This window comes from Scomber japonicus, chromosome 12 (assembly GCF_027409825.1).
Source record: "Scomber japonicus isolate fScoJap1 chromosome 12, fScoJap1.pri, whole genome shotgun sequence".
In the NCBI taxonomy this organism is placed as follows: domain Eukaryota; kingdom Metazoa; phylum Chordata; class Actinopteri; order Scombriformes; family Scombridae; genus Scomber; species Scomber japonicus.
In genome coordinates this window covers 30,108,757-30,123,286 of record NC_070589.1, presented here as the reverse complement: position 1 = coordinate 30,123,286, position 14,530 = coordinate 30,108,757, and the positions used below count along the sequence as shown (strand labels likewise).

The following is a 14,530-nucleotide window of genomic DNA, read 5'->3' as shown; positions in this document are numbered from 1 at the left end:
GGAGGAAGGAAAGGAGAGAGGAAAGAAGAAAGGAGGGAGGTAAAGAAAGAGAGAAGGAGGGAATTAAGGAAATGAGGGAAGGAGGAAGGAAAGGAGGGAGGAAAGAAAGAAGGAAGGAAATGAGAGAGGAAAGAAGAAAGGAGGGAGGAAAGAAAGAGAAGGAGGGAAAGAGGAAGGAAGGGAGGAAAGAAGCAACAGTCAAAACAGACAGGGGTCAATTTGACCCAGGGGGTGACATGAGGGTTAAAGGGGTAAAGTCTATAATAAGAGGGCAGTGAAAAACAAGGAGACACTCTCTATTAGGAGCATTATGGTTTTCATAGCAAGCAGCAGAGGAATGAGGGAAAGAAGAAAGGAGGGAGGAAGGAAGGAGGGAGGGAGTAAATAAATAGAAGGAGGGAATTAAGGAAAGGAGGGATTGAGGAAGGAAAGGAGGAAGGAAGGAAGGAGGGAGGAAAGAAAGCAGGAAAGAAGGGAGGAAGTAAGGAAAGTAGGGAGAAAGGAAGAAGCAAAGGAAAGAAGGAGTAAAGAAAGAGAGAAGGAGGGAATTATGGAAAGGAGGGAAGGAGGAAGGAAAGGAGGGAGGAAGGAAGGAAAGGAGGGAGGAAGGAAGGAGGGATAATAATAATAAGAGGGGTGCTAAAAGCAAGGAGACACTCTATTAGGAGCATTATGGTTTTCATAGCAAGCAGCAGAGGCTAAAGGACAGGTGTGTACACGGGGGGGGGGGGGGGGCTGACGAGGGAACTGGGAGCAGGTGTGTGAGGTGTGTGTGAGGTGATGCAGGAATTTTGGGGGAGCACTTTGGGTGATAATTGATGGGCAGGGAGAAAATGGCTTGTTCTCAAATGACAGATGAGTTTAGTGACTTACAAGACGATCAAGAAGACAAATTATCAACAGGGACAAATTCATGCAAAGAGTTATAAATTAGCTTTAGCCAAAAACAACTTGAGCATCATCGGTTATTAATGGTGAGCCGCGGGTACTTAATTAAACTTAACCATGTATGGTTTTGGGGATGTGACAGCCGGTCCCATCTGTCTCATGTTCTTATCCACAACTAAATATCAGCGGAATATATTTTAATATTTTAATATATTCATATATTCATTCTAATGATTCTGGTGACCACTGAATTTAGTTTTACCATCAAGCTTAATCTTTGTGTCGTTTCTCCCGGGTCAAATTGACCCCGTCTGTTTTGACTGTTCTTCCTTCCTTCCTTCCTTCCTTCTTCCTCCCTCCCTCCCTCCCTCCCTTCCTTCCTTCCGTCTTCCTCCCCCCTCCCTTCCTTCCTTCCTCCCTCCTTTCCTTCCTTCTTCCTCCCTCCCTCCCTCTCTCCTTTCCTTCCTTCTTCCTCCCTCCGTTCTCTCCGTTCCTTCCTTCTTCCTCCCTCCTTCCTTCCATCTTCCTCCCTCTCTCCTTTCCTTCCTTCTTCCTCCCTCCGTTCTCTCCGTTCCTTCCTTCTTCCTCCTCCCTTCCATCCTTCCTTCCCCCTCCCTTCCTTCCTTCCTCCCTCCTTTCCTTCCTCCTCCCTCCTTCCTTCCTCCCTCCCTTCCTTCCTTCTTCTTCCCTCCCTCCTTCCTCCTTCCTTCCTTCTTCCTCCCTTCCTTTCATTCCTTCTTCCTTTCCTTCCTTCTTCCTTTCCTCCCTTCCTTCTTCCTCCCTTCCTCCTTCCTTGACTCGAGGACAACAGGAGGGTTAATAGAAACTTGAAGTTTAAGCCTTAAAAGTTATTTAAAGATTGGCAGCATGTTGCTTCTAAACCCAGAATGTCACACTGTGAGCTGCAGGTAGCAGCCTGGAGAAGTCACTAACCAAGCTTAATTGTTCATTTGTTAAGTTTATTTGATTTTAAATGGTTGGGAAGAGTGCCAGTGATCAACACTTGCATTGGACACATTGCAGCATAACTGGCACCCTGATGAGTACTTTAAAGTGCTCATTGGACAAGTTGGTAAATTAGTTTGAAAGCCATAATAGATGATCACTGACTTTATTTAGATTCAACCTTTAAGACAAACTTGACATTTCAGGCTCAAAAGTTGTTGTTTTTAAATGTGCACAGCAGCCTCTCGAAATCATTAATGGAGCTTTAGACACTTAGTTTTAATTATTCTAACCCAAAACATTAAACTAACTTTAATTGTTCATTTGTTAAGTTTATTTGCTTTTAAATGGTTGATAATACTGCCACTTGCATTGGACACATTGCAGCGTAACTGGGACACTGATTACTGATATATACAGTCAAGCCTGACTTAAAGTTACTTTTATTCAACCACCAAGTTGTTTTTTGACCGGAAATGATACAGGCGTCATACCAGTCCAGTGGAGACATGCAAAACGTAGCCAGCGAGCGCCTTTGAAGCACTTCCATGATTCACCAGTGAGAGGCAGCAACATGGCGCAAGGCATCTAGCCTGCCGGAAACGAAGAAGAAGAAAAAGAAGAAGAAGAAGAAGACGACAGCTCTGGCAAAATGATAAAAATAGTACTTTTAATCAACAAATCTTTAACCCTCTGTAAATGCCACACTAGTCAGCTAATGGATGTTAACCCCGCTAGTCTGCTAATAAACGTTAGCCCCGCTAGCCGGCTAATAAACGTTAACCCCCGCTAGCCGGCTAATAAACGTTAGCCCCGCTCGCCGGCTAATAAACGCTGACCCCGCCCCCAGTCCACTGACGTAATCAGTTCTTGCTTTAGACCAGCAAAGAGTTGGTGCTTGCTCTGGCACCGTTCTGAGGCTCTGGGCTGGAGCTTTGGAGGTGGAAAAACAAAGAACGGGTGCTTAGTCAGGCTCTGGCTCCAAACCAGCACCAGCTCCAGCTCGGTGGAAAAGGGGTACTAGGAGCAGGGTTGCATGGAGCTCTAAAAGGCCTTGGTGCACACCTGAGTATAATTGCTGTCTTCAGACAAGGGAGGAAACTGAACCAGAGTCAGATTCAACCAGTCTTAATACTGTGAGCACCACAAACACAAACTTCACTCACCTCCACTAAACTAAGGTGGCAGCAAAAGCTCTTACTGGACCAGAACTTTTCTATCTTTCTGTCTCCAGGCAAAAAATATGATGAAAGGTTTTGAGTTTTTTTGTCCCAGGATCTCATTTAAATATCAGCCAGAAATCAAGTTGTTAATGTAGACTTGATAAATGAATGCACACAAAACTCGGGTACATTTGGCATACGCATACTTCCAGATGCTGTCATCAAATCTGTCTCTTTATCCCTCTCAGGTGTTGTCGGAGGTTTTATTTTGAAGCTGCTGTTTGTGTGCAGGTCGGAGTGAAAATACAACACTTAAGACTCTCTAAATCTACTCATATGATTCATCATCAAAGAAAAGCAGAATCGCTCTAAATCGATCCCCACCCCCCCTCCTCCTTTACTTCCTCCTCTCTAAGTCAACACTAGCTGGCCGACAACACAAGCTTATGTACTGCGAGCTTTTTCTACAATCAATACCAAGCTGCTGTTTCGCCTGAATAAGCATTCTAAAGAGCTATTCATCCACTCGGCTTCATCTAAAAAGACACTGGTAGCATAATAATGCCAAGAAGGTGTAACGCCAAAGATTTCAGTTTGAAGGCTTTTAAATTACGGAGATCATCGTTCATCAAAGCAGCAACATATATAAAAGGTATGGGGTCACTTGTAATGCTCAAATCACATACTGTAGGGTGGAAAAAAAACCCCAAAACTACAACAGTTATCCAGTGGGCCAGAGTGGACCCCTTGGCGGGCTGGTTGTGGGCCGCGAGCTGTATGTTTGACAGTCCTGATCTATGATGTCACTCACTCACTCACTCTCTCACTCTCTCTCTCTCTCTCTCTCTCTCTCTCTCTCTACCTCACTCACACTCTCTTCCTCTCTCTCTCACTCACTCTCACTCTCTCCCTCCTGTCTTTCTTTCTCACTCTCTCTCTCTTCCTCTGTCTTTTTTCTCTCTCTCTCTCTCACTCACTCTCTCTCTCCCCCTCTGGTTCTCTCTCTCACACACACTCTCTCTCTTCCTCTCTCTCTCTCTCTTCCTCACTCACTCTCTCTCTCTCTCACTCACTCACTACCTCACTCACTTTCTCTTCCTCTCTCTCACTCACTCACTCACTCTCTCTCTCTCTCTCTCTCTCTCTTTGTTGCACCTGCCAACACACTTAACACTATATTTTCACTCATTCACACACTACTAACACTTCTGATGCCATTCTCATTTTGCACCTCGACTAGTTAGTTAATGTTTAATTGTTTGAGGTAAATTACTTATAATATAACAAATAGTAGATTGAATCCCAAATAACACATGACAGACTTACCACATAGTTTTGTAAGTTGATTGTGGATTGAAGCAATACTGACTCATTGCTTTTATAGATTCAGTCTGGGCCTTATGCAAATCTTTGAGTGACTTTATCCTGTATCAGTTCTGTTACACCCTCAATAGAAAGGTTGTATTTGCAGCCATGTTAAAATATAGCAATACAAGGGGAAATGTTCATTCACAATCTGGCACCGCTGCCACTTGACCCAAACATATTGTTCATACTTTACACCCTCGCTGTATGTTCTGGGTCAATTTTGACCTGGTCTAAGGATACCCTCGTAAAAAGTGTATATACCAAATTTTGAACAACAGATCTGTTTAACCCTCTTAAAACACGCTGTTCCTCCTACGGGACGGGTCGGAAGTTGGGAGGTAGCCACAAGTTCTTCTGAATGTTTTAAACACCAACCCTTAAACATATATATTCATGCCGTACATTGTTAGAAAGCTTAGATTGCCCTGATTCATTCAAGACCACTCACGAATTATATGGTTGCTCACAGCCGTAATAGTATTAGCGGTTAGCTCGGCTAGCCACTCAGCTAAAGTAAAAACAGCTATAATGCTACATACCTTCAAAGTCTTTCCTTTATCCACAACGATCATCTTATGACTCAGGACTTTCTGTACAGCTCGCCAAGTATCCATTCTTGTGAAATATGAAATCCGTTTCCATAAAACCGGAATCCTTTCCTCAATATGTCCATGTATTTAGTCCAACACGTAACGATAACAAACCATATACGCTCCCTTTTACGTCATTTCCTGACGCGCACGTCCATCTCAGAGTACACGTGACTAGATGTTTACGACCGTTAGCAAAGTCCTTCCGTTAGCCTCTCATGCTTCTGACGACACCACACACACCAGCCAATCAGTGCTTAGGATCAGGCAGCACGTGCATCTCTAGCCAATGAGGACATGTGAAAGACGAAAACGACAACGTGGGTTTGATTGACAGCTGTTCCAGCCAATGGAAATATTCGGTTACTAACTATGCAATCTTCATTCTCGTATATTTATTGTACTAATGCACTTTGTGGTCACATCCATATTTATTCTTTATCTTTTGCATTAAATGTTACCAGATTTATATTGTTTGATGTACTGTTGCTGTGTTATATGTGCCTTGTAAGGAGTCCTTGAGTGCTTTGAAAGGCCCCTTTAAATAAAATGCATTATTATTATTATTATTATTACATAGTGATGACAACCTTTTTTTAATTTATAGAAAATTATTAAATAAATGAATTAAACAGTTCAACTTTTTATTTCATATTTAAAAGTATACTTGTTGTATGCCACAGATTTTTTTTTAAAGTTTCTACCTTCCTCTTCCTACCTTTCAAAATTAAATACATAAATGCTTCATTTTCAAAATAAAGTGTAATTTTATAATATTTTATCTTTATAATCTGCCCTTCACCAGTGGCATCCGTCCTGGGACTATAGATGATTTAGTTATATCTCAAGCATTATATCTATAACATGCATTACCCTAAATAAACAATACTGAAAGAATAAACCTTCACCGGGTGTCTGAAGGATAAAAAAAAAAAATAGATAAGGTGAATGTTAATATGCAAACAGTGTCGCTTTGTGTAAAGCAGAGGTGTCAAACTCATCTTCATTCAAGGGCCACATACAGACCAACTTGATCTCATGTGGGCCGGATCATTAAAAAGATGGAAGGAAGGAAGGAAGGAAGGAAGGAAGGAAGGAAGGAAGGAAGGAAGGACAGAAGGAAGAACGGGAGGAAGAAAGTAAAAAAGGAAGGTAGGAAGCAAGGCCAGATGGAAGGAAGGAAGGAAGGGAGGGAGGAAGGAAGGACAGAAGGAAGAACGGGAGGAATAAAGGAAAAAAGGAAGGAAGGCCAGATGGAAGGAAGGAAGGGAGGGAGGGAGGAAGGACAGAAGGAAGAAAGGGAGGAAGAAAGGGAAAAAGGAAGGTAGGAAGAAAGGGAAAAAGGAAGGCAGGAAGGACAGATCGAAGGAAGGAAGAAAGGAAGGAAAGTGGGCCGGATTGGTCCCCTCGGTGGGCCGGTTCTGGCCCTCAGGCCGCATGTTTGACACCCCTGCTGTAAAGTCTCTAACTTATATCTGATTTGAATGCAGCTGGTTGTAAACTAACAGATGCTTCATAAATCACCTTCCACCCAGACGGCAGAGATGATTGAGTTTCATGTACAACAGTAGAGTTAAAAATAAATAAATAAATAAAATAAATAAATTAAATAAACACAATAAAAACTCAGGAGTCAGGTATTTGCATTACAATACTGCATCGACAATGAGACTTTATTCACAAGTCGTTTACACCAATAGAACAAAAATATCTTTTTTTTTTTTTTTGGTTTATTATGTACAAGGTGTTAATGTAACAGACCAGCCATCTATTGATACTTTATTATATGAGTGTGTGAAAGAAAGAAGAAGAAGAAGAAGAAGAAGAAGAGCATCAAAGGAGGAGGGGGGGGGGGGGGGGGGGGGGGATATGACCAACTGATTATCCACACTGCAAAAAATGACAATACTCCTTTAAATTGAAATTTGGAGATTATTAGAATCAGATAATTTCAATTCTTTCATTTATTTCTATGAGTTTATAACAGAAATTTAGATTATGAGAGAAAACCCAGCACAAGAAGTTATAAGGAGCTTTTTTTATTTTTCATTTTTTTATTTTATTTTTTGCAGCGTGTTTCAGCTTCGTGATGAAAAGTGGGAGTCGATTCCAACCACATGACACCGGCTTGCTGCAGCGTTTACATCATGTCCATATACTGACTGCACCACCTTTCAACTCATTTTAACCACCAAACCATCCATCTGCACAGTTCTGATATGAACAAATCCTTGGGTTTTATATTTCTAAACTTTTAAAATGGTATATTTCTCGTGCAATAAAATTTAAATAAAAGAAATCTGAAATAAAGTCAACAGATAAAAAGACGTTTTTGCTCGTTGAGTGTTTCTAAGATTGTCTTTTTAGGCCATAAGGAAAGTACAGCACACTGATTTATTGAATTAAACAGCCATGCACTAGTATCATAGTGTACTATCAGTGACTCAATACTAGGATTTAAAACTGCTCTTTCACTGTCGGACCGATTGAAAGCAGTGAAATGAAGCTGATTTTTTTTTTTTTTTCTAAGCTGGTTTCCCAAAGTCATCTTCAGGCTGTATCCAGATTACTTTAGTCACAGTTTGTTCAGCTGTATCTCAGTTTGAAACCATTGTTTTAGAGGTAATGCTCCTCTATTTGCCCCAAAATCCCACAAATAGGTAAATTCATGACTTTAGCTAAAGGAATTTATCAGTTCCTCATATTTAAAATGTAAAAATGAATAAAATTAGCTCTAATATATTATCAGAACTGTCCAATTTATAGACTGTTTGTAGGTTATGTGACTTTTATTCTGAAAGCATCAGGCCAGGAAGTCTTTTATCTTCTCTTATGATATATTATCAAGTGTCTGGTTCAACCTGTTCTTGTTTAAAAGGAAAGAAAATCACAATAATTGAAATAGAAAATCGCATTACTTGTTTAATCAGAATTGCAATTTAAATCGAATCAGGACCCAAAAATCATTGAAGAATCGAATCAGCACAAAAGCATATCGGCCCAGCCCTATTTTATGGGTGTTACTATTTCTCTCAACCCACAAATATGTGAATTCATGACTTTAGCTGAAGGAATTTATCAGTTCTTCATATTTAAAATGTAAAAATGAACAAAATGGGCACTGAATATATTATCAGAACTGTCCAATTTATAGACTATTTGTGGGTTATGTGGCTTTTATTCTGAAAGCATCAGGCCAGGAAGTGTTTTATCTTCTCTAATACAAAAAAACCCCATCTTAAAATATCTTTATTACTGCTGACCATTTTAAATCTTCCTGTTGCTAGGCAGCCGTTTGTATTCATTTCTGTGCAATATGGAAAAAAATGAATTATCAATTAGCAGACACACATCATTTATATAGTATTATTAGTTTTGTCAAAGTCTAATTCTCTTTAGAAAGCTGTGTAGTTGTAAGAGATGATAAGTTAGAAAAGTCTGCACTGCATTATAATTATAATAATAATTTAGCTCCTAATGGATTTATATCAGAAATCAGCGGCTGCTCATAAAGTACGTAAAATATTTGTAATGTAAAATACAAGTAAATTATAATAAATGGGATTTAAGCATGTAAAAAATAAAAGGTATTATTCTTTAATGCTGAAGTTGATTTACAACAGAACAAAAAGGACCATTTAGCTTAAAGATGCTTTTAGGGAACAAAAACCAGCAGACGAGTTTTCACCTCAAACTAGCTTAGTAGCTTTCAATGCGATACAGCTTCAGCTTCAGCTACTGTACATGTACGAACCAGCCATTAATGCTACATAGAAGAAGAAGAGCTGCTGTTCAGAAGCAAAACTATCCCCTTTTTTACCATAAAGATACCAACCAGAAGCACTTTATTCTAATTTTTTTTTTTTTATAATGTCCTTATTCCAGTTTGCTGCGTTTTTAAAGTCCACATCATCACTGCTGTATGAATGAAAAACCTGTAATAAACTTTTTTTCTCCTGTGGAACCATCTTCCAGATTTGGTCCGGGGGGGGGGGGGGGGGGGTGGGGGGGGCAGACACCCTCTCTACATTTAAGAGTAGGTTTCAAACTTTCCTTTTTGATAAAGCTTATCGTTAGGGCTCTTTGAACTCTTAGCTTATGCTGCTATAGGCTTAGACTTAGACACTTTGAATCCACAGGTATATCTGCTGGAATAAGGTCATTTTACACACAAGCTGCTCTCCACCACGTTCATCTGATCTACTGTGTTGTTTTTAATTCATTTATTATTATCATCATCATTATTATTAGTATTATTATTAGTATTATTATTATTATTATTAAGGCAGACATGAGTGTAACTTCACTGACAAGCCACGATTCAGGTTGAAGAAATACAATATTGCTTCTACTAAGATAATAAAAATTACACTAAAGTCAGATCTTATTTCACCTCATATCATCATATAGCATTAGCATCATCTCATAGCATTAGCTTCTTTTGTTAGCATTTTTTTTAGCATCATAGAATTTGTGGAAAATCCCAAAATGTCTCATCTTTTTTTTTTTTTTTTCTAGTAACATCTTTTACTTTGAAGAAAAATAAGAGATGAAATCAGTCATGTTTTATCTGTGCTGCATGAAGAAAACACATAGATCTGAAAGCATGGCACTAAAAATCAGACACAAGTACGATTTTGTGTTAAAGATATGAACATGAACATCACACACACACACACTCACACACACACATTCAACACAAAGACCAATCAGGGGCATCAGCAGAGCAACCATATGAAATATAATTCAGAGCAAAAAGCTTCTTTTATATACTTTAAAGTGGGATATAACTAATAATTATTGATTTTTGGACAAATAATTGATCAATTAAGCCAAAAAAAATGAGTTAAAATAGAGAAAAATGCTCATTAAATTCACGATGATGTCATCAAATTGCTTGTTTGTACCACTGAAATCCAAAAAATCTTACATAAACTGATATAAAGCATAAAATTTAATCAATTTCAGCAAAAAAAAAATTGATATAACTTCACTGTGATGCTATAAATGTAAAACCTTGCTATACTAAGCTGATGCCCGTGAGGTCATTGCTCATCTTGAAACAAAAAACTATGATAAATATACTTTTTTTCTCTTTTTTTTTGTCATCAATCTATCAAACTGTGTTTAAATGCAGTGAAATGTCACTTTTGGAAAAAACAGGCAGCATGATGGGTCATTACAATAGAAGGAAGGTCTATCTATGTACAATATCTTTAATGGTTTAATGGGTTTCCTGGCACAATGATCACTAATGAGACTGGGAGAGGAGGAAGAAGAAGAAGAAAAAGGAGGAGGTAAAAAGGAGAAGAAGAGGAGATGAAAGAGGGGAAAGAGGTGAAAGGATATAAGATGATGAGGAGCAAAAGACTTGAAAGGATTTGGTAAATTAGAGAGAGATAAAGAGGTGAATAGAAGAAGAGGAAGAGGAAGGAGACATGGGAAGAGAGACGAGAGGAAAGAAATGAGACAGAGAGAAAAGGAAGGAGGAGATGAAAGGAGGAGACACAAGGAAGTAATAGCAGGGGTGAGTCCGTCCTCTAGACGAGTGAAGGAGAGGACTACAGCCAGAAGGAGGCGCTCCTCCTCTCTACTGTGGAAGAACTTTCAGTATGGCGTTCACCTCCTCTGCAACGGCCGTCAGCGCAAACTCAAACTGATCCTGCAGAGAGGAAAAGAAAGAAAGAGAAAAAGAAAGTTAAAAACACAAATACTGGACTGGACAGAAGAGTAGATGAATCATACATTTGATTTCAGCCTCTGATGCTCCTAAAGAGATGAAGAGGTCTCATTTTCACTGGAGATGAGGAGACGTTCATTTACTCCCTAAAATATGGCGGTTAAACATCTTAGTGCAGATCCACGGTCATTAATGTGCTGCTAAAAACATCCTCCATCAGACATCAGAGCCTGGCTGCAGGGATTTGCTCCCATTCACCTACAGTATGACATCATTACACTGATGCTAGGTGATATTATTATTATTATTATTATTATTTGCCTTTATTTAAGCAGGTCGGTCCCGTTGAGATACAATGACCTCTTTTTCAAGGGAAGCCAAGAAGCCATGACAGCAGCATAGGAAAGTTACACAATTAAGAACACACACACACAGAAAACTCACACAACACAGAGACGATAAAATACATGCAAGAGAAAAGCAACAGGGCTAAAACCCAGGATTTACATTAAGACAAGAACAGGTGTGATATGTGGCCGCTCTAATGGCTCTCACACAGGTTTTCAAAATCACAATGTCAATGAGCTCCTTTAGCTTTAAAGTTTTCTGCAATACATTCCAAGCAGCAGGTGCAGCGTACTTAAAGCAGTTCTTACCAAATTCAGAATGAACTTTGGGCACATTTAATAAGTAAAATTCATTGGAACGTAAGCTATAAACGCTTTGGGTTTTAGAAATGTAATTCAGACCCAAGATAGCTTTATAAATAAAAATATATAAGATCTGGATCATGGGTGGCGTTTTTTCCGTTTATCCCAAAAGGTGTAGGATGGAGGATGGAGGTTGAGGTCAGAGATCTATCATTAGTTAGTTATCATTGGTTTCATGTTTTCCAGCAGACAGATCGGAGCCTGGCTGCAGGTATTTGCTCCCATTCACCTACGAGAGCATTACACTGATACTGGGAACAGACATGGTGAGGAGGGGTCATGTCATAATTCCTAAACTTAGAACAAATGCCATGAAAGAAACTGTTATGTATGTATAGAGCCATTTTTCAGTGGAATAAGTTGCCATACTTTATTATTAACGTTTTAAAAAGCATCTAAAAAGGTGGTTGGGTGGAGGCTGGCAAAATATTTCATATGTATCATTGCAACACTCTATTTAGGTTTGCATTTATGTTATATTGTAATTGTAATTGGCTGTATTTATTTTAACATGGACCCCAGGAAGAGTAGCTGTTGCCTAGGTAACAGCTAATGGGGATCCAAATAAACTAAACTAAACTCATGGGTGGCGTTTTTTGGTTTATCCCAAAAGGTGTAGGATGGAGGATGGATGTTGAGGTCAGAGATCTATCATTATATGCTGAGGATTAAGATTTCCTTTTTTAGAGAAATAAGATATAATGTTCTAGTAAAAATATGCAAATGATTTGTAATCAGCCAAAAGCAACATGGCACACCAGGAGATACAGACTCGTTAACACCTGGTTAGGAGCATGATTGGTTAAGGTGGTTGTTTAACTGTGTGTGTGCCCTTTTCTATTTCTAATAAGTTGGAAAACTGAACTGGATTGGTAGAATTGAAGGTTGTAGTAGGTCTATACTTTGATAAAAATCAGTTTAGAAACTAGTATGTGTGATATTCATGACCAGGGAAGTTGTTTTTACCATTATCACCATTTTAACACCTTAATAGATTTAATGTATCATGGTGAAGATCCCAACACATAAAATCCAAAATATATAACTACTATAGTAACATCAAATTGTAATCAGACAAAATCAAGTATCTTATCTTATCAATTAAACTAAATGGAGCGTTTTTGTTTTTTTTGACTTGCCTGCAGACATTTCTTAAGGCTAAAAAGAAGCTAACAGCTAACAGCTAACAGCTAGCAGGTTTTTCTTGCATTTTGAAATAATTAAATTATCAGTATGCAATTATAATATTCTAGTAAAACTATGCAATGATTTATAATGTAAAGGACAAAAGATGATCTATTATTAAGTATTATCAATTAAACTACATGCTACTTTATTCTTATTTACAGGTCATATCTACAAGGTTTAAATGTGCTGATCATTAACTTCACTGTGTCACTACAGGAAGTGGAAGACGAGGGACCTACACAACATCTTTCTGCTTGGCAATCACAAAATGCCGAGGCTGCGACTTGCTGACCACGAGGGGAATCATCAACGTGTAAAAAGGGGGGTGGGCGGGTGAAAGGGGGGGGGGGTGGGGGGTAGGCATTGGCTCAGGATACATGGTTTAATAAAGCCTGGATCGATAGCGCTGATGTTTTACACACATCCCTGGCTTTTCTTTCTAATTCTGTTCACAGGTCAGCCGGTAATTGAAGTTTCTCCGTCTGGCTCTACGTCGTTCAGCGAGCAGCGTGATGAAGAAGGGAGGGAGGACGGAAGGAAAGGAAAGGAGGAAGGAAGGAAGGAAAGGAGGGAGGAAGGGAGGAAAGGGGGGAGGAAGGAAGAAAGGAGGAAGGGAGGAAGGAAAGGAGGGAGGGAGGAAGGAAGGAAAGGAGGGAGGGAGGGAGGAAGGAAGAAAGGAAAGGAGGGAGGGAGGAAGGAAGGAAAGGAGGGAGGGAGGAAGGGAGGAAGGGAGGAAGGAAAGGAGGGAGGGAGGAAGGAAGGAAGGAAGGAAGGAAGGAAGGAAGGAGGGGGGGAGGGAGGGAAGAAGGGAGGGAAAGGAGGGAGGAAGGAAGAAAGGAGGAAGGGAGGAAGGAAAGGAAGGGAGGAAGGAAAGGAGGGAGGGAGGAAGGAAGGAAGGAGGGGGGGGGGGTGAAGGGTGGGGGGCAGGTATTGGCTCAGGATACATGGTTTAATAAAGCCTGGATCGATAGCGCTGATGTTTTACACACATCTCTGGCTTTTCTTTCTAATTCTGTTCACAGGTCAGCCGGTAATTGAAGTTTCTCCGTCTGGCTCTGCGTCGTTCAGCGAGCAGCGTGATGAGGAATGACTCTGCTCTCTGAGCTCTCTGAGGTTTAAGTGCATCTTGGAGCTAAAGCAGGAATTCATTGTGTATGTTTGTGTGAAATGTGACCAAGATAAGGACTTTTTATTTGTTTAAAAATGAGCATTATAATCTCTATTAGTCACATTTCACATCACATAAAAAATGTATTTAATATAAAGTTAATATAATTAACTAATTAACCCTAGAGGTCAAGGAAAAGAGGGAGGAAAGAAGGAGGGAGGGAGGGAGGAAGGAAGCAAGGAAAGGAGGGAGGGAGGGAGGAAGGAAGGGAAGAAGGAAGGAAAGGAGGGAGGGAGGGAGGAAGGAAGGAAGGAAAGGAGGGACGGAGGGAGGGAGGGAGGAAGGAAGGAAGGAAGGAATGAAGGAAGAAAGGAAGGAAGGAAGGAAAGGAGGGAGGGGAGGAAGGGAGGAAGGAAAGGAGGGAGTGAGGGAGGAAGGAAGGAAAGGAGGGAGGGAAGGAAGGAAGGGAAGGAGAGGAAGGAGAGAGGGAGGAAGGAATCAAAATTGGGTATGACGTAATTTCCAACCTCTAAGGTAAATGGTAATGAAATTCAAAAGGTGATGTGATAAACTGCGGCTACTTTAAAAGTACATACCCCCACATTAGCCTTCAGTGCAATGAAACCGGCTCATGTATAACACCAGAAAACATCATGATGTCACAATTCAACATGTGCAATGAATAAATATTGAGCGATCATGACCTTTAACCTCCGATCCTTCATTTCTAACTTTAGTGCATCAACATCAGTCAAATGAGCTGCAGGGTAGAGCTTATTCTTTATGGTTTAGGTGTTCAGTCACAACTACAAACATGTGTCCTTTATTTCCCTGCTCATATATATTCATCTTGAACTTAAAAGTTAAAAGGGAGGAAGGAAGGAAGGAAG

At 39.9% G+C, this 14,530-nt stretch overlaps 1 protein-coding gene across 1 annotated transcript in view; it reads right to left on the bottom strand.

Moving 5' to 3' along the window:
- Nucleotides 1-10,544: 10,544 nt before the first annotated feature.
- The window catches only part of LOC128369736 (receptor-type tyrosine-protein phosphatase N2-like), a 158,011-nt gene continuing 154,025 nt past the window's right edge, over nt 10,545-14,530 (bottom strand). Inside the window, exon 13 of the mRNA XM_053330812.1 lies at nt 10,545-10,616. Within this exon, the coding sequence (XP_053186787.1) occupies nt 10,545-10,616 (72 nt within the window). The remainder of the gene's footprint in view (nt 10,617-14,530) is intronic.